Below are 21,179 nucleotides of genomic sequence, written 5' to 3' on the forward strand. Positions count from 1 at the left end.
CTATTTAAAAGGTATTTATTTTAAAAAAAAATATATATATATAACATAAAATATATATATATATAATTTCTATTCCGACCACAGTGCTGACGTAAAATATTCTCAGTGGTAGTCAGATCATGGGTTAGAGAACTCCTGGATCAAGTACTGGGAGAAATGCTGCCAAAGTTGAGTGCTTTTTGATGGAACTGACCCGTATTTGCGTTACGCAGAGAGGAAAACCACGAAACCCTCTTACGTTCAGCCTGACAGCAAGGGGACTCTAACCCATGATCCGTCTACCACTAGGATATTTTACGTCAGCACTGTGGTCGGTGCAATCCGGATGCGGAATTTGTAACGATCAGCCATTGCTGGGATTCGAACCCGGTGGTTTACCTCATTGGAAGGTGAACGCTTTATCCATTGAGCCATCAAACCATAATATTAGTACTTTGACTGGTAATATTATGCAATATTGATGCGACCCAAATAAGGTAATAAAATGAACCATGTTTTTGCTAATTTGAACCACCGAATCATGCAATGAGGTTTAATGAGGAATAACAATAGGGTCCGTCTTAACAGCATATTGAGGTTGCTGCAATTTCACTCGAAAATATGATTCAAATCTCCTAAAAATCTTAGACAGTACGATATTTAAAGGGACTCTCTCCTTTCGGCCGAATGCGCAACTGTCGATGAGGGGGAGGAGACAAAAGAGGAAAATTCATATTTAATTTTCAAGAAAAAACTGATGACTGGTATTTGCTGCATTCGGTAAATATCTTTCGATACATGTAAAATGCAAGGCCGTCACCCAATTAGAATTTCAGGAATCAATCGAGCGGTCTTCTACATTCTTTATTAATTTTTTCTGATAAAATTATACCAATAAAAATTCTGAAATCAGCAAATTTTGAAAGGTAATTAAATAGTTTATAGTTATCTGTTTTTAGATTTTTGATAAGTATCGTTGTGTACGTGCGATTTATGTGAAAAGAAATTTTTAGCAGCATCCGAATCGGTTATCAACTTAAACTGCATTAAAATTAAACTTTAAAAAATCTAAAAATTGACAAGAGCGTAGTTTTAAATGATTAACTCAAACCCACATAACTTATTGCGTAAAGTCTTAAAAACTCCATAGTAGTTCTAAAAATTAGATCCTAATCTAATAAAATTCTATTTCTCCTAAACTAAAAAAGTGATTCCTTTATTTTTCAGCTTTTTTGAAAGTTACTGTTCTGTCGAATAATATTATATCATCCAAATATATCAAGAAAACGCAAATCAAACATTTTAAATAAAATCCAAGATGGCGAGAATAAAGGTCTCACAAGGTTCCCAAATCGTATTCCACGGAAGCTTAAGGTTCCGTGAAAGAGTCACAGGGTTTCCGAGGGTTATGACTTTTTTTTTTTACCACTTATGATTTTTGAAACCTGTAATTAAATTCATTACCGAGTAATTACCCATTATTTATTTATTATTTTCGTTATTTTTAAGAATTTATTTAATTACAATTCTAGTGAAGAAAGAAAGCAAAATTTAAAAAAATTCTAATAATCATAATTTCATTAGTTTAATCATTTAGTTTAATCATACTGAATAAATAATGAAAAGTGCACAATTATGAAAAAATTGGATTAGTATTTTGCATAGAATAAAAATAACCTAATTCAATAATGAAGAAATATGCCTCGCTATTAGCAACACCTCCTAGAAAAGAAAAGGCCTACGCACTGGTTACCATAAGCGAGAAATCCTACCCTTTAGTAGTTTGAACGTAGTGACATTTTTCATATTTTTCCCTCCCTGCGCAGTTTAATAGCCCGTACGTAGTGACAAATTTCGTATTTCTCCTCACTGCGCAGTTTATGTTTGTTACGTCGGACTGCTAAATTTATTCGTGCAGAGGCCTTCTTTTTTCGAGGAAGTGTGGCCATTAGTCGTACTCATGGATTTTTTTGGTTCTTTTTCGTCCTTATTTCGTTGAAAACCTAATTTTAGCTCATGTATATTCAATTTATACATACTCTGAAATCAAATGACAAGAGCTATTTGCCTCCCCAGACCTGTAAATTTAACTCTGATATTGACATAATAATATCAATAAAACGATAAGATAAAAAATTAAAAAAATTTTGATTCATTTTATTTTATAACCGTCGTTGAACAGCTGACCCAAATTTTTTGGTTTATGACTACTGATATTCAACTATGTATCCTGGTGATTTTGAACCCTATCCAGAAGAAGACAAGGAAGCTCCTGGATTAAATATTGGGAGAAATTTGTCTTCGTGGAGAACTTTTTGATGGAACTAACCCGCATTTCCGTTACATGAAGAGAAAAACCACAAAAATCTCAAACGGTAAGCCTGACGGCAAGAGGACTCTAACCCGTGATCCGTCCAAAGAATATAGAGGATACGTGATATGACGTGAGATATCACTGAGGATATTTCACGTCAGCACTGTGATCGATGCAAGCCGGGTGCGGAATTCGCATCGACGAGCCATCGCTGGGATTCGAACTCGGTTCCCCTCATTGGAAAGCGTACGCTCTACCTCCTCAGCCATCGCGGTTCTTATTCATTCATTAAATAGTTTTAAAAAAATTAAACAAGATTTTGATCTATAAATATTTTCATATATTTATAAATTGATTTATTAATTATCAGGTTTCCGCCAAAAGATGATCGATCATTTAGGGTTCCATATCCGAAAAAAAAATTGGGAACCACTGCCTTAGTTTAAGAATAATAAATTAAGCAATGGCTTACCGTTCTTTCCATAGTTTCAGTGTAAGGCGGAGGACTTTCGAATTTCAGAAGTGTTTGCTGTTGGGCTGTTGTGTTCTCTAGACTGTTCTCTAAATCTTCAGGAGCAGATGAGAGTAGTGAGGGAACTGATTGGGAACAACGGATGAATGATGAGCGAGCAGGCGGCGATAAGGGTACCACAACCACATCCTCGCAACTACGTTCACCACAAGAATCATCATTATTGTTCATATTGTCAATGGTTGAGCATCGAGATGTAGGAATTGGCTGTGCCTCTGGTCGATTAGGTGCCTTTTTACGACATTTTCCTTCGTGGAAAAAATTCCTGTTCGAGAAATAATGCGTTAGAACAGATAAGATTATATTGTTTTACAACAAATATGATAAAAATTCTTATTATGTTATTTTAAAATGAAAAATTTGAATGCACTGAAATCTCCAGGTTCACGAAAGTGTTATGCTGCGGCTTCTGGTCTATATCATTAATTTATTTAGGTAATGTTTTACATAAAATAATGTGTTTTGCTAATAGCTTTGTGGGAAGAGGAGTTATCGACTCAACCTTCATCTAAAGGTCGAGTTAGCATGTCGTCTAATATGCTAGTGAATTGATGTTCAATAATTGTAGTGGTAGTTACGCCACAATACTCCCCCACCAGAAGTTTATCTGGGATAGAATTATATGAACGGATACCACTAGTTGCAGTATCTGCGAAAAGCCAGGAGAGCTGTATTAAGTTCACGTGATTTTGTGAGCTTGTGGTGAGAGCTGTATTAAGACCACGGTTGCGTGTGTGGTCCCTCCTGTTTTGCTGTTAGAAGTCGTGTGCGTAAATGAGACTGAGAAGCTACAGCGCGAGGAGGACGATAACGCAGTCAAAAATAGCTTTATTAAATTCTCGTGATTTTAAACGCTTGTGGTGAGAGCTGTATTAAGATCACGATTGTGTGTGTGGTCCCTCCTGTTTTGCTGTTAGCAGTTGAGTGTATGCAGGATCCCGCTGTGTCTAAATGAGACTGGGAAGCAACAGCGCGAAGAGGACAATAACGCAGTCACAAATAGCTAGTTAACTGCTCAATGTGGACAATCCATCGTAGAAAGCGAGATCGTATCACGTCCGGGTCACCAATGTGGGGAAGGGTCTTTCGTCAGTATTAAACTTTCTCTATCAAAAGGTACCCCAAGATTGAATCGAGTTTTCATTCTTATATACTACTGAATTGATATTTAATAATTGTAGTGGTAGTTACGCCAGAGCTTTTTGAAGTTTCGATTTATTTTAAATTCTTTAAGATTCCATTGAATAAATCTAGAATGTATTGAAACGTCAGAATGTTAGAATATGTATAGATTGTACTTTTATTACACTAAGTTATTTAATTGGCTTGAATAGTTATGATATAAAAATTCCTAATTCTTCTCTAACAGGCATCCTAGATTTAATTCACGAATTATGTAGTCTTTAAAATTAATAATAAAATTTTTGTTAAAACACACACGACAGGGTTCGAAATGTCTCAAAACTTTAATATGCCTTAACGGATATATTAATCTATAAAGATACATGCCTGATTGAAGCTTTTTCATGCCCAAACATCTATATTGATAACATTTAAATGAAAACATATTAATGTTTTTGTTATTAATCAGTCAAAAGATAATGAAATTAACAACATTAGCAATTTATGTTGAAACACACACACACACACAAGGTTCGAAATGTCTCTACGACGTCTTAACAACATTATATCTTCATTAATGCATATAACTATAAATAAAAATAGTAAATGTTGATATCAAAACAAAAAAAATCAGTACTTTTAACAAGAAAATGCTGGAGTAAATGCACAGCATTATTATCAACAAAGATGCAATATTATAGAAATTATTACCGACTATCAGCAAGGCTTAGGCCCTTTATAATATAACGATATTGTAAACTTTTTTATTGATTAATTAATTAAACATTTATACTATAAGTAGCGATTAATTAAAAATTAGCATGTCTGGGCTATAAAAAAAGAATAAGCTTACTTAATTAATAAATTCTTATGTAATTAAATTCAATAATATTTCGGTCTCGTCAAATCTAATCGATATTCTTCTCCATTTTTAAGTTCCCATCCGACATCTATCGTTAAAATATGCTGAATACTTTATCAGTTTTTTACGGTATTTTTGATTAAATTCAAATTTACACGTCGTGCATTTCAGGGTAAAAAAATGCATGCTCTATCGGAAATTATAAATGCCCATGTCGGAAATATAATTTTCGAACTCTAAAACACGCATACATAAGCTCAAATTGTATTAAAAAATGTTTCGATACAACAAAATTTCGACAGCTCTGTATTATTTATTGCAACTTTTGCAGCAGTTGAAATTTCGGAGAGAAAAAATCATTGCATTATTTCATACTCTATAATTAATTTTCCAATATATATATACATACATANTAAAATTCTTTTGTATAAATACAAGCTTATATATTGTCTGTATAAATACATGCCTATATAATTCATGTTAATAATACATATCGTTCCAGATTTTGAAGTAAAAATTTGGAAGGCATCAAGAGCTGGAAAACTCACTATAGATATTTATATATATATATATATTATTTTATAAAAAATTCAAAGCAATGATTTTTTAAGTCTATTGTTTAGTTAAAATGGTGTAATCAGATTAAATATAACAATTTTATCGAAGTCAAGTGAAATTGACCTAAGTGGTAAAGCTGAGACAGTTTATTAATAAATAATAAAATTGTTTAAAAAGTAATGAATTAATTGATACTTACAGGAGACACCAGCACAGTAAGGGAGCAATTACAAAACCTAATAGGAACAGCAGATGTTTCAGTCTAAATTCTCTAACTTCCTCTTGCACTTTTTCTAATTAAAAATTAAAAAATAAATAAATTAAGGAGAAAGAAAATTTTCACAAATATTTTTACGAATTTTAATTTAAATGTTGATAGACATTAAAAGTTTTAACTGATCCGTAACTGATCAATTTTAAATATCATTGCAAAATTCAATTTTTTTTCTTCGAGTTCTTTGATAAATAGTAAGGCAAACAGAGATAGTCTCTGTTTTGACAGATGGAAAAATAATCAGAGATCGTTTGTGTTCTCATATATAGTAACATACCCTGAACTTCTAAGAAATAGACTTAAACTTTAACTTTTCGGCGAGTTAAATAGTGATTTTAGCTTGTAAAAAGGACATCAAGAGAAAAAAAATTCAATACAAATCTGGGGAGGGAAAAAGAAAGACGAGTCCTCTTTTATTTTTATCCTTTTTGTATTTATTGTGATTACAAAGATTAATCATAAGAAATTGTTGAGATTTGCATTTGGCGAAGACTTTTGAAAATTGGCTAATACGAAAATTGGATATTATATACATAATAATTTTATTTACTTATTTATTTTACATACATAATCTAGAGACACATTAAGCACTTTTGCTTGATTTATCGTTTCGGCTACAGTACGACGTTATAGAATGAAATGAAAAAAGTTTTACAAATATTTTAACAAATGACAGACAAATTTATATCAATTATTTGAATTCAGTTCGAATGGGTCAGTTGTATGAGATGGTTAAGACACTAAGGCGTTGTTGTGATGTAGTGGGGTTTTTTTTCTACCCAGTAGCATTTTCAAAGCGAACCCAGTTACAAGCCGATGGGTATACCATCTTGTCGGCAAAGTAAAAGGCGATCGGTGTGCAATGCTGACCGCATTGCAACCATTATGCCATTGGTTCCGAAAATCGTTGGTCCCGACATCCATGCTCCCCTTTACACAACAGCTATTGCGAGAACGCGTTTATTTAAATGCAAGTTATAGAAAATAATTCTAATGAATAACAAAAAATCGTATTGTCACATACATCTCTAAGAGATAATTTTATTAAAAAATGACAGAATACTTTATAGTAACGTTGATTTAGAATGCAATCATTGTAAGAGTTGTTCATTTTCACTTGTACTTGATCTTAAATGATTCCAAAAATTCTTGAATGGATAAAAAACTGGCAAACCAACAACTATCGTTTTGTTTAAGCTCACAGTTATAAATCGATATTACAAAAAAAAAATTACATTATGATTTATAATATATATATTTATATATATATATTTGAAGCTGTCTGTTGGGTTCTTTATAACTATTCGAAAATTCATACAATGATTATTCACAGCATGAAATTCGCGAATACTTCTAAATACCTCATAAAACATTTGAACGATTTAGCAGAATTTGCGGATTTTATGGAAACCCTGGGCAGCTTAAAGCTCGCAACGATAATTAAAAATAAATTAGATCACGTCATTATCTCCACCGAAACGTTTGAGGTCATTTTAAAAAAAAATCAGTCATAAATTTTTCATCCCTAATCTAGAACTAAGAAGAGAGATAACGGATGTTTACCTCAGATGAATAGGACAGTTTTTCAAGAGAAAGATAAGGAGGAAATTGTGTATAAGAATCAATTCTGTTTAGCTCGAATAAGCTCATTTACTGACATTAAAGAATATTAAAAAATTTCGAATACCTAAAAAACGACAAAAAGCGCAAAATTTACCTACTATATAATTAGTTGCTGTAAATTGGGCAAAAATAATCCACTACACGAAAAATAAATTTCAACTATAGGAAACATATTGCTCACAGCAAGTAATAATTATTTCCCTATTTTTAAACTTAAAGCTGGAGACATGGTGGCTCAGGGGATAAAGCTATCACCTCCCAATGAGGTGAACTGGGTTCAAATCCCGACAATGGCTGTTGGGTTCGAATTCCGCACCCGGCTCGCACCAATCACAGTGCGGACGTAAAATATCCCAAGCGGTAGATGGATCATGATTTAGAGTCCCCTTGCCGTGAGGCTAACTGTTGGTGGTCTTCGTGGTTTTCCTCTCCGTGTAAAGCAAATGCAGATTTTCATCAAAAAGTCCTCCACGAAAGCAAATTTCTCCCAATACTTGATCCAGGAGTTCCCTTGTCTTCTGGATTAGGTTCAAAATTACAAGGAAGCCGTGAACATTGGTAGCCGTGAACTGAAAATTCGGTTGGTTGTTCAACGTCGGTTATAAAATAAAATAAAACTTAAGGCTGGAAATAATTTTCATAACTTTTCTGGCATCCCTAATGGGAGACAGTTTTGGAGGGATGTTAAACCTGAGACAAACCTGTGAAGTCTTAGGAACATTCTAGAAGGCGCATAAAATATCACTTGCAAAATCAAAGAGAATTTCGATAAAATTCCAACAATTCTGTAATCCAATGATGTCCGAAAACAGAAAATCGGGCTAAGAACCAATTCTCAAAAATGTTTCCGTTTTGGCTGAAAAGTGTGCCTTCCTTATTTGTAAACACCTGAAGATTAGAATGCGATTTTCAAATAAATTTAACAGTCATTACAATTTAATTGCTTTTTGCATTTAAAAGAAAACAATTTAGAACATATTAAGTTATAAATTTCGGAACTTTAAAATAATTTCTACCTACATTCCATAAAAGAAATTTTAATGTAGGCTTAGGTTTTCCTTTTCTTTGCTTTCTGCTCTGCTGTGATTATTCTCCTCTATTCATAGACAAGTAATCGAAAATGTTGCTCTGGGCATCGTAACACCTCTGCACGCCATGGATAAAGACTGTTTTTCGAAAGCTTCGACGTCATATGAAATTATTCATTTTAGCGAATAATATGCTATTTTCATAATTGCTACGAGTTTGCGACAGTTACAATTAAATGGTTACAGTTACCATTTAGGTCAAGTTTAACCTCTCCAAAAGTAAAGTTCAACGAGCGCTTTCTGTGCTTTTTCAGAAAGTGGAGCAAAACATCAATATGGAGAAAAGCCATCGCAGTTTTGCTAAAATGAAAAATGTTTGCTGTTTAATTTTTTAATATTTAAAAATTTTACATCAATGCGNTGGCAACTAAAAAACACAAAGTTGATGTAGAATGCCATGCGTTCAATGATGAATTGACTTTATTTTATTTTATTTATTTTATTTATTATTATTACTTTATTATTATAAGTTAGAATTCTTATTTTAGAAGTTTTTACTAGGCCCACCAAACTTTTTTTTCTAGAGTTTTGGCCCACGACCAAAAAAGTTTGCCCATCCCTGATATAGACTTTGGTTGTTTTTTCATGGCTTTCTGCTCTGCAGTGATTATACTCCTCTATTCATAGACATGTAATCGAAAATGTTGCTCTGAGCATCGTAACACCTCTGCACGCCATGGATAAAAACTGTTTTTCGAAAGCTTCGACGTCATATGAAATTATTCATTTTAGCGAATAAGATGCTATTTTCATAATTGCTACGAGTTTGCGACAGTTACCATTTAAGTCAAGTTTAACCTCTCCAAAAGTAAAGTTTAACGAGCGCTTTCTGTGCTTATTCAGAAAGTGGAGCAAAACATCAATATGGAGAAAAGCCATCGCAGTTTTGCTAAAATGAAAAATGTTTGCTGTTTAATTTTTTAATATTTAAAAATTTCACATTAATGCGACATTATCTGGGCTCATAAAAATTTGAAAAAATTGAGAATAAGGCAACGATTTCGATAATTTTTATCCAAGTGGAAAAATGTCGCCAATTTGGCGACTTTTTAAAAAAATTTAATAACTTCCAAAACATTTAAGTTCTTTGTCTGTTCTAAAGCCCAAATAAATTTTCTCGGCAAGATGGTATTTATAGTTTAAAATTATAACTTTGCTTACAGCATAAAGCGCTTAAACTGTAGCTTTTATTTATTTTCCTGGGAGAAAGTACTTCAAAAAACCATATTAAAAGTTAGGGAGTTCTGTCCTTCTTATAAACGAAAAATATTCTTAAGGTACAAACAAGACATTTGCGTACCCAATGATTAAAATACATCAGACCGTTGCATGCTCTACACATGGCTGTTGTATTCTTATGTTTTCACCATCTGTGTACAAAACTAAAAATTTAGAGTAAACAGTAAAAGTTATTATTTACCAACAGAACTTCCGTCTGCGTTATGTGAGTTGTATATTTCTTTGGTATGTATTATAGCTCTCACTCTCTTCCAGCGGTCGTCTAATATTTCGTTCGGAAACCAAATATCGAGACAGTTGCACTGAAGAATGATCATGCACACAGGTCTGTCTGGATCTGGGTTGAAGCAATCTTCATGAGCATTGCAAATTACGTGCGCAGCACTTCCTGTGAAAGAAATTTCAATGATTAATTCTTTCAACATATTTAAAGCTATAAACCGAAACAATCAACTAATTACTGGATATTGTTTTTTATCTACCACTATATATATAAAATGCCAATTCACTAGTATATAAGACGTGTTATTCATTCTTCGGCAAAAGTGTATCGTTGAAATTAAGGAGAAACCACAAAAGAATTAGCTTTATAAATAATATTAAAGAATTTCCTTTACCAGCATCCTCATCTCATGTTTGTCAGACAGTCCTTCCAATGAGGAAAAACAGGTTCGAATCCCAAAGGTAGCCAGTTGGTATTTATTCTGCTCCCGGCTAGTACTGACCACAATGCTGACATAAAATATGCTCATTGGTTAACCATAGGGAATTTCCTTGGTTTTCTTTGCAATGTAACGAAATGCGAGTTAGTTCTAATTAACAAAATCCTCCATGAAGGCTAGTTCACACTAATTCTTGATCCAGGAGTTCCCTTATCTTCGGGGTTGGGTTCAAAATAACAAGGCTACGGAGTTAAAAAATAGACAGGCGTAAACTCTGAATTCGGTCTTCTACTCAACGCTGGTTTTACTTTATTTTATAACCGTTGTTGAACAGCAGACCCAAATTTGAGTTTACGTCTACCAATGTTCAACTCTTTAGCCTTGTAAATTTTAGCCCAACCCAGAGACAAGGGAAGTCCTGGACCAAGTATTCGCCTTCGTAGGGGACTTCTTGATGGAACTAGTCCACATTTGCGTTACATGAAGAAGAAAACCACGAAAACTCCTTAAAGTCTGTGGCAAGGGGATTCTATTCCATGATCCGTCTGCCACTAAGGATATTTTTTATGTCAGCACTGTGCGAGCTGGGTGCAGAATTTGCATCGCCCAGCCATCGGTGGATTCGAACCCGGTTAACCTCATTGGGAGACGAATGCTCTATCCTCTGAGTCACAGCGGAACAACGCCGGTTATAAAGTAAAATACATATTCAGGATCGTGATTATTTAACACCTTGTATACTTACTGGTATGTTTTCAGATATTTAAATGCTTTCAACTTCTGATTGAAAAGAGAATATTGTTACCGCCTAAGCTGGAAAGCCGTAAAAATGCATATCATTTAGCTAGTCAGTTGATTAACCATGGTGATTCGATAAAGTGCTTTAAAACATTTTTACAAAATGTTCCCTAGTTGTAATAAAATTTTAAACCTTTTGATTCGTTGCATTATATTTTTTAAAGTGATTTATGATTGTCATGTGTTGATTATTTGGCTGTAGTAACTTGAATTTCCGGATAGCGAAAAACAAATAAGATTATGTTAATTTATGTTTACCGAAACGTTGATGCTGTTCCAGCAAGGATTCAAATATCTAGGTAGTTTGCAGATTACCTAGATAATTTTAAGAAATGAAACAATTTGTTGGTACTTAAACGAATCACTAGGATTAATCTGAACACTTTATAGACTGATATTAATAACTGATTTACTAACTTATCTGATAAGATTCCTCTGTAAGGTAGATAAACAAAAATCTATGACTAAAATATGTTTCTTCAGACATTAACTTTTTATATCCAGCCATTGCTCGTCTTACTTTATAAGTACAAATGATTCAAGAATTTAGTTGAACATATATTTAAAACAGCTTATAAGACTGTTTATTTAAACAAGCTTTTCACATCATATTTTCTTCTATTTAAGCAATTGTCTAAATAAATAAACGTTGAACTGAAACATGTTTTGGGACTGGAAAAATTGAGTATACTTTCACTTAACATGCTGTTCCACTACGGTTTTTCATAGGTTAACGTACTAAAAACTAAACAACACGTTCCATTTAAAAAAAAATAATACTAAATAAACGGTGTAACTGAAAAAGAAAAAGAAATAAACATGCAGTTTTAGCACATTCCTGATTTATTCCAATTTTTGTGACTAGATAACTTTTCATTCGGAGTATAACATTCGTTTCACAGTTGTGTTCTTATTAAATGTTGACAATTGTTACAAAAGGAAAGCATTGTCTTTAGAGCTTTTTTTTTTTAAAAAAAAAAAGGAGGAAAAAACTACTTGTTTTATAAAGAACACATAAATAATAAGTTTACAAAATTGAAATTTTAAATTAGATTTAGGTATCCCACTTAGATATCATTTTAGACCACATTTAGATATCATTTTTAGCATATTTAGATATCACATTAGCACGTTTCAATGGATAACTATTTTGCTTTCTCTCACCTTTCCAGTTAATACAAAATAAATATCATATCGTTGACTTATTGCGTTTAAAATCCTGAGTATTTATTGTTTTATATACTCTACAAAGTTCCTTAAGTCACTTATGAATCTGAAGTTCCTATATGATATATGAATAAAATGTTTCATACTGATTGTATACCATATATTTAACTAACGTTTTGAATTTCGCATTTTGTTTGTTTTATATATTGTAGAAAATTTTCGGCTTTTTATGAACAAAATGCATCAAAATGTACATATAAAGCTTAAATAACTAGGAAGTGGAACATATTGCTGTTGTTTCCTATGAGTTTTCCGATGTCTGCGTGAATTAATATTTAAGGAAAATATTTTTTTTTTAAATGGCAAGCATTTGGGTCTATTTCCTATTGGTCTCAGAAATGACAAAATTACTACTCTCTTACCGTTACCTAATGGGCACCTGTGGCTAAGCCACAGAAGCGGAGTAGCGTCGCCCACGTCATACAACCACAAACCCGTTCATAGGGCGGGTTACATTCACACAGTCACACGGAAGAAAGGACATAGAACAGAGAGGGAGAGAGAAAGTTACATCCATGCCTACAGTGGGATTAGAACCCACAACCACTGGCCCCGTAGTCGAGCACAGTAACCACTGATCGGTATTTACGAAAAATACGGATAAAAAAATAAATAAATTATGCAACTGTAACAAAAGATTTTACGATACGATATTTTGTTAATAGAGCGGAAAAAAATATCGTATGATATTATAACTACTTTCATATTAACTACGGACAGAGATTCTTCAGCCTTTAACTGAACAGAATCTTGCCGAACAGAATCTCATTCGAACGAAATCCTGTTGAATACAGAACTGCACAGAAATTGGATAGAGGCAGCTTCATACGATTGTATATTGTTTTGGCGAGAACACTTCCATGTTTCATCCTCTTCCAGATACGATACGGTAGTTCTTCGAGCGATATTTTGAATTAGAATCCAAAAACTCATTGGCATAGCATTAGGGAGAATTTTTAAATTGCTGATAGTTTATCGTTCGCAAAGATAATAAGATGTGCACACTTAAAAGAGACGAAACAAATTTAAATCTTACCGTTAATTTTAGCTTCACATCGGAATACGCTTTGGAGTTGACTAGAAGGATTATTGAGCCAGCAAACACAAGCATCGGTATCTGTGTCTCTCAGGCAGATAGATTCTGATTTCAGTTGAATACCTTGCGGTAAAGGTGGACAGGCACCGGAACACAAATATTTTGATCTTTCACATTCTGTTATGGACCCCACTGAAAATAAATACAATGTTAGCACTCCATTTAAAATACATTTCAATAAATATATCAACAAAGTGTTCCATAATCACTGAGCTGAATATGCATTTTGTTCTATAACCGGTGTTGAACAGATGACCCAATTCTGAGCTTACGAATGTTATTCCTCAAATCCTTAGCCTTATAATTAATTGAACCCAGCCCAGAAGACAAGGAACTCACTCCTGGATCAAGCATTGGGACGAACTAACCTACATGGAACTCACCCGCATTTGCGTTACGTGGAGAGGAAAACCCCGAAATCCTTCGACTGTTGGACTGGCGGCAAGGCGACTCTAACCCATGATCTGTCTACCATGTAGGATGCCTTACGACAGCACTGTGATCGGTGCTAGCCGGGAGTAGAATTCTTATCAGGAAGCCACCTCTATGATTCTAACCTGGCTCATCTCATTTGGGAGATGAACTCTCTATCCCCTGAAGGAATTTTTGTCAAAAATCAAGTTTAAAAAGTGTATTTATTTAAAGGCGAAAATTGTTAATTTGAAGGAGTCTCTAACTGCCACCAATGGCAACCTAACTGGTTTTGGTATTTTTAATCTTATCCCGCTTTCCTCGGTAATGAACCGACAAGTTTTGTTAAACCTTTTCACAGCTTTAAACTAGCATCCGATACTACCCTAGAAGACAAATAATTTGAGCTTACATTGGACCAATATTCATTAATCTTGACTCAATAAGAGTTCAAAGTACCGTTATTTTTCCGATATTGGTCCTATATAGAATTGTCTGAGATCTAGACATCCCAGTATTGGTCTAGCAGTGCATGTTCTCATCGGAACCATATTAAGGTAATTTTTAGCCCAGATGAGGCCAAGGTAAAATTGTTGCTAGGGTTATTATAATATACAACGACAGCACGATTTTTTTTTTTATTTGTCTGTGTAAAAATATAAATGGTTTTATTCTGAAATAGATACTTTAATTGCAAGTTAAATTTTAAGGAAGGTTAAAATTTGAATTAACTAACATTTTGGACAATTTTAAAGCAAATAAATATCTTATAATTAAAGTCTTTGTGGATTTTGCTTTATGACTAAGAGATGAAGAAACACACTATAGGATCATCGTGCAACGTATACAAAAAATGCTAAAAATTGAAACTCATCATTTTTAATGCAATAATTAAAAAATAAAGATTAAGTTAAATTAATTGAAATTTTTTGAGTTATCTTTCTTCTAAATTAAGTATTTCTGAGCAAATGATTGCCTTTTTTTGCAATTATTAGAGGCTCGAACCTGTATATGCAATATATTACGTTTTAACTCTTATTGTGAATATTTTTTAATTCATTTTTGGCAAACTTTCTAGAAATATATTCTAGGAACATTCATTACAAAACACCCTGTGTATATTAACTAAAAAATATTTGAGAAAAATGAAGTAAAAAACATCCACACAATAAGTCACTTAAATGGACATTTCCAAGATAAAGTAAAAATTCTATTTTAAAATAGACGAGTAATGTGACATTTAACTTAAAATGTTCTATAATAGAAATTTTGATAATTTCTTCAAATTTCGGACATTATGTTTTAAGAAAATAGTAAAACATACTGTTAATTACGTTATTTGGGATTCGTTATGTAAGAATTTTGAGACGTCGATTTAGAATTGTAAGCTATAATCCATTCAGCATTATAAAGGTGAATTGATTTAATGATAATATCAAGTGAAATAATTCACTGAAAAATAATGTATTGAACTGTAATATACTTGATTTATGTTTCCTTAAGCTTTAACATGAAAATTTGCAATCTTTCAAATCACGACTATTCTAAATCTCACGATCTTAATTTCTACAATATATCAAACCATGCATTTGATTGAAAAAGTTTTTTTTAAAAAAAAATACACACATAAACCAATTTTGAATGAAAATAAATGAAATAAGTTTTTAAACAGTTTCACAGAAAGTAGAATTTATAACAAATATCAAAATTAATTTATGAATAAACTGTCAAGACATTTCCGTAGATGTTCTGTAACACGAACTACAATCGGCAAAGTGAAAAATAGATTCTAAATTTGTAAATTTAGGAAGGAAAAAAAAATAACGCATGTATATATATGCCCGGGGGGTGGCTACAAGTTATACCTTTCGAGTTGGTCCCTTTCTGCGATGCTTTTATTTTTTTAGTTTCTAACTGACCGCTGCCCGGCAGCTGCAAAAACTTGGCGATTGTTCTGCTACAGATCACGAAATGGAAATCATTCCATGGATTTTGTGAAATCGAAATTTAGAAAAGCAGCTGTTTAATCTTTGAAAAGAACTACATATTATAAGCTGTAAACTATAGATCTACGATTGAGATTTGTAAACTATAATTTAGAATATTAAAGTATAATTCTATAATTTAGAACAGTAAAACATAATTCTATAATTTAGAATTGTGCACTATAAATCTATAATTCATAACTGTAAAATGTAATTCGATACTTTCGAGTTGTAAACTATAATCATACAATTTAGAGTTTCAAAATATAATTCCATAATTAAGGACTGTAAACTGTAATTCCATAATTTAGAACTGTAAACTACAATTCTATATTTTAGAATTGCTAACTACAATTCTATAATTTAAAGCTGCGAACTATAGTTCTTTAATTTACCATGATTCTATTCTTGAGATGTTCCTCCTTTCATAAACGGTTATCATAAAACTATTTGTGAAATTAAGCCCAAACTTCCCAATGCTATTTGAAATATTCCAAATAATGCTTCAGTTTCTGGCGATTAAGTATTTTAATTAACTGATCTTTAAAATAAATAAATAAATAAAATATTCATGAAAGTAAAAACGTCAAAGACTGTTGAAACTGTGCTTTGTTGTTTATTTCTAACTCCAACCAATCAAATATCGTTTGCGGTAGCTTATTATCATGATTGGACGACAGTTAAGTGTCCGTTTCCTTTTGTTTATAACTAAACCAAGCCTTCATCCTCTTTTCTGAAAATAACGCAAAAGGTCAAACATAATTTTGATAACAGAAATGCAATACTATAATTTATCTTATAAGATAACGAATAATTGTCTTGTGATCACAACTTTATTAATGGATTCATTTTTGCTTTTTCTTGGAGAATTGTTAATGTTAAAAGCAATTTTTTCATGCCATTCAGAGAAGCGCAATGGTCTAAAAATCCCAATCACCCGGTCGCTATGCCGCCAAAAAATAAATGTTCTTACAGATTCTAAACTGTTTTCTTTTAGACCCAAAAACTTCAAATCTTTCTTCGATGTGTTTCTTTCAATTTATAGTACCTAGTGCCCGAGATTTTGACAGAGCAAAATAACTTTGACTTCAATTTTAACTATTATTAAGAGATGTCCGCTTTTTAGTCAAAGTTCTCTCTGTATTGAATTTTAGGAATAATTTAAAATCTGCCCGGCAGACATTAAATCACACAAATCACGGTAAGTGGGGCACGTATGGTACGTTCAGCATAGAAGGCAACAGAAATATTCATCGTCGCTGTCAAGAGATAAGATAGACAACTCATCTTAATTCTGCATTACTTAGTCATTGCTGCATTACTTTCTCAATGCTGTACTACTTCGTCATACTCTTGAGCATGAGCGGATTGCCCATTAGGCCAGACTGGGCCATGGTCTGGAGCCCTCAATGATTAGGGACCCCCTTAAAAAAAATTTTTGAAAATAAAATTTAAAAATTAAGAAAAACAATGATTTTTTTTAAAAAAAAATCAATTTCAAATATATATTAATAAAATACGATGATTTTTTTGGTTCTAATTTACCAAAATAAAGTAAAATTTAATTTATAATTATTTATTTTAATTTTAAATATGCTTTCTTAAATGAAAAGATATATAATTACTTTTATAATTGAATAAATAAAAAATATACGGGGAAAAAATTAATTTAAGGGCCCCACGTACGCTTAATCCGCTTATATATGAATATATTGTTGTTGTTGTTCATTTACGTCGCACTAGAGCTGCACAATGGGCTATTGGCGACGGTCTGGGAAACATCCCTGAGGATGATCCGAAGACACGCCATCACAATTTTGATCCTCTGCGGAGGGGATGGCACCCCCGCTTCGGTAGCCCGACGGCTTGCGCGCGAAGTCGAGCACTTTACGGTAGAACAGTTTAACGAGGACTACAACCGCACACCCTCGGTCCCTACGCAGGCTGATCCAAGTGGTCACCCACCCGCACACTGACCGCAGCCAGTGATGCTTGACTTCGGTGATCTGCTGGGAACCGTGTCTTAACGATCAGTCCACTGCGGTACTTGAATATATATATGATATGATATATAAGCAAATGAAGGTATTTAAAACAAAAATTTATTATTTACTTTTTTATTTTAAAGATTAATTTTGCTAGAAAGCTAACGTGTTAACAAGTTGTTTCAGTGGGAAGGCAAGGAAAGAATGAATATCGACTCGACATGGAAAATTAACAAAGTTTTATTTGGAAAAATAGCATGAATTTAAAAGAAAAAGAAAAAAATTATGTTGGAAAGCTTAATATGTCTTCTCCTCGGTGAGGTTCGACACTTCGGAAATAATCTAGCGCCATTTCGGAATTTATTGCTGGAGGACAAGAATTTTAAGTTGTTCAAATGGTGTCATCTTTATTAAACTAAGTTTGTTTTCATATTCTTAAGGGGTGCAGCGACCTACTATTTAAAATGTAAGTATTACTCTGCGTAAAAGAATTTCTCAAAACACCGGAAAAATGTGGGAAAATAGTTCAGAAACAAATATATTTGGAATTGAAAATCCCATGTGTTCGAAAATGAAACATATTTTTGAGCGAAATGCATATAGTCTGAAAAGTATGAGAGAGATGCTTGTTGGCCTTCAGCAGGATTTGGTGGTAGAATACTCTAACCCCCGTAGTTGGACACCCAAGTCCAGGGAGAGTTAGGAAGCTTTATCTAGATGCTGCCGCAATGATATTTAAAAATGCTGTTTTAATATCGAATACACGATGCGAATCCCAACGGTGACTGGTTGATATGAATTCTGCTCCTGGCACGCACCTACTACAGTGCTGATGTAAATCAAGCTCAGTGGTAGACGGATCAGGGATTAGAATGCCGTTGTCATCGGGCTAACCGTTGGAGGTTTTCCTTTCCATGTAACGCATATGCTGGGAAGTTCCATCAAAAAGTCCACCACGAAGGCTAGTTTGTCTCAACGCTTTATCCAGGAGTTCACTTGTTTTCTGGGCTGGTTTTAAATTTACAAGGATTCAGAGTTGAACATTGATAGTTCAAAACTCAAAAATAAGTCGACTGTTTAACGCTGGCTACAAAAAAAAAAAAAAAAAAAAAAAAAAAAAAAAAAAAAAAAAAAAAAAAAAAAAAANAAAAAAAACTTTTTTTTTTTTAGCACAGCTTGAAGACAAACTTTTGAAGTCACCCACCTTATGTTAAGCCACTCATCGTGTCATATTTTAATTGAAACCAAAATATATACAGATTGCTATTTGAGCTTAAAAAAAATAACATTGGTAGAAATATCTTTCTACGAATATTTTTGTCTTCAAATTTCAATATCTCATGCATGCAATTTTTACACGCATTGATCAAGGTTAGTTTATTAATCAATCAACACATCTCCGAAGTCAGATATACGTTTAAATCACGTGAAATGCATTTATGCCGAAACGTGAAAACTAGCTAGCTTATCTCTTGCCGAAATTATTTGAAGAATATCAATTCAATTATAAAAACTAAATTTAAAGAAGATAACTGTGATTGCAAAGAAAGTTAAATAACGTGGTTTCAAACAGCACATTTAATATTATTTATAAATAAATATATAATTCTTTAACTAAAAGCTTCATAATTTTGCTCTGAAGAGTTGTATTAGGTAACTTATAAAAAAGTTCTATTTCAATATTTTGAAGCCTAAAAAAAAAAATTGTACTATAAACAATATATATTAGTCTATTAGAATTAGAAATTGAGTTAACAAAAATTTAAAGACGTATAATTTCAAATTTACAAATATTCCATAATTTATTTATGTCTTAAATAATTTTTAAAAAAATAGATAAAAGCATTTTATAACTAAGCAATTATTAAATTTGGTTTAAAGTTTCGGCAAGTGAGGCCCCCTATAGTTCTGTGACTTCAGGCCCAAATTTCATATTCATTGTTTCAATACGTAAACAATGACTTTTTTTTTCCAAAGAAAATGTCTATGATTACCAGGGCCTGATTTATCATAAGACCTGAGAGACCCCATGTCTAGCCCCCAATCTCTGGGCCTTTTAATGTTATTATGTTTTTTTATTTTTTATGTATCATTATTATTATTGTATTCCTTTAAAAAATTATCTACTAGAATTAAAAAATGAGTTAACAAAAATTTAAAGATATATAATTTCAAATTTACAAATATACCGTAATTTATGTCTTAAAAGCATTTTATAAATAAACAGCAATTAAATTTGGTTTAAAGTTTGGGCCAGTGAGGCCTCCCATAGTTTTGGGACTTCTGGCCCAATTTTCTAGATCAAGCTTTAATGGTCACGAAATTAATAATCTTGTAGATGACACTACTTTCAATTAAGTAATTAACAACTTATACACTTTCTCTGAAAGAAAGTTCTACGTTTTTTCCGCCAAGAAGCGAAATTTCTCCAAATTATTGCAAATTTTGAAAATTGACTTCCCTCTTACTTCATTTCATATGCAAAACCAGAAACATTCAACCGTGTAAAAGAGGCACGCTATTCCGGCAATATTGCCAAGAGCATGAAAGCGTATAGAAAACTGCAATTATTAGATTAAATTTCTCCTTGAGAATGTTTTTTTGTTTTAGTTTAGCTGGCTAGAAAAATACAAAATTTATGTTTATGTTTTAGCTGCTCTGCTAAACCTTACTCTAAGAATAAAATTATCATTGTCGAAGGTTTTATAAATTTGATCAAGGCCGCGTTTTCCCTCATTTCGAATTTCGATCACAATACCAATCTGCATTCAGTCTACTTTCTAAGTTGTTCTTTATTGAACAAACATTTTAGTTTGTATATTTTTTAATCAGTTGCAGCTTTCGACGAATTCGAAATAATACGGGCTTGCAATGAAGTTTTCATATTAAAAACTGCTTTAAAAGACACTTAGAGGGGGAAAAAATTAGTGTCTTTTAGTTGCTATTTGTTGAACCTTGTGAATTAAAATGGGATAAAAAAGACAAATTTTGAGCCACTAGATGTGGTTAGATTTTTAAAATAGAAAAGATTAATTAAAAGAATATTTACTTAAAACCCGAAAGAGGTCAAAAGTAACTTTTCTTTTGCACAAATCGTTTGATTTTTACATTAATAAATGTATTTCTTGGTGAATGAAATTATGCGCATGATCTTTGAAAGCAATTATACACACAAAAAATTTGGGAAACATTTTTAGTCTCTTAAACGGCCAACAATTGCTCTTTTATCTGTTTCTGATTGACCTGTTTTAAAAAAAATGCGATATTATAATCTACATATTATGAAATTTTTCACCGTCCGACCATTTTCTAATATCAAAAAATGCAAACTAACAGTGCCTCTCCTACAATGTCCACTTTTTGACAATTGCAAAAACACCTATGTTATTCGAAATATTTTGTCAATTTTTTAAAAAGTCGTTCG

The 21,179-nt window shown here is 32.4% G+C and overlaps 1 protein-coding gene across 2 annotated transcripts in view; it reads right to left on the minus strand.

The window, feature by feature from the left end:
- The window catches only part of LOC110283246 (uncharacterized), a 33,778-nt gene that overhangs the window by 3,317 nt on the left and 9,282 nt on the right, over positions 1 to 21,179 (minus strand). For both annotated transcript variants that reach the window (XM_043049296.2, XM_043049295.2), the window contains exons 2-5: positions 13,315 to 13,506; positions 9,773 to 9,979; positions 5,567 to 5,660; positions 2,766 to 3,090 (exon numbers count right to left, since the gene is read on the minus strand). In XM_043049296.2, coding sequence (XP_042905230.1) covers positions 2,766 to 3,090; positions 5,567 to 5,660; positions 9,773 to 9,979; positions 13,315 to 13,506 — 818 coding nt within the window. The remainder of the gene's footprint in view (positions 1 to 2,765; positions 3,091 to 5,566; positions 5,661 to 9,772; positions 9,980 to 13,314; positions 13,507 to 21,179) is intronic.

Source organism: Parasteatoda tepidariorum, chromosome 3 (genome assembly GCF_043381705.1).
Source record: "Parasteatoda tepidariorum isolate YZ-2023 chromosome 3, CAS_Ptep_4.0, whole genome shotgun sequence".
NCBI lineage: Eukaryota > Metazoa > Arthropoda > Arachnida > Araneae > Theridiidae > Parasteatoda > Parasteatoda tepidariorum.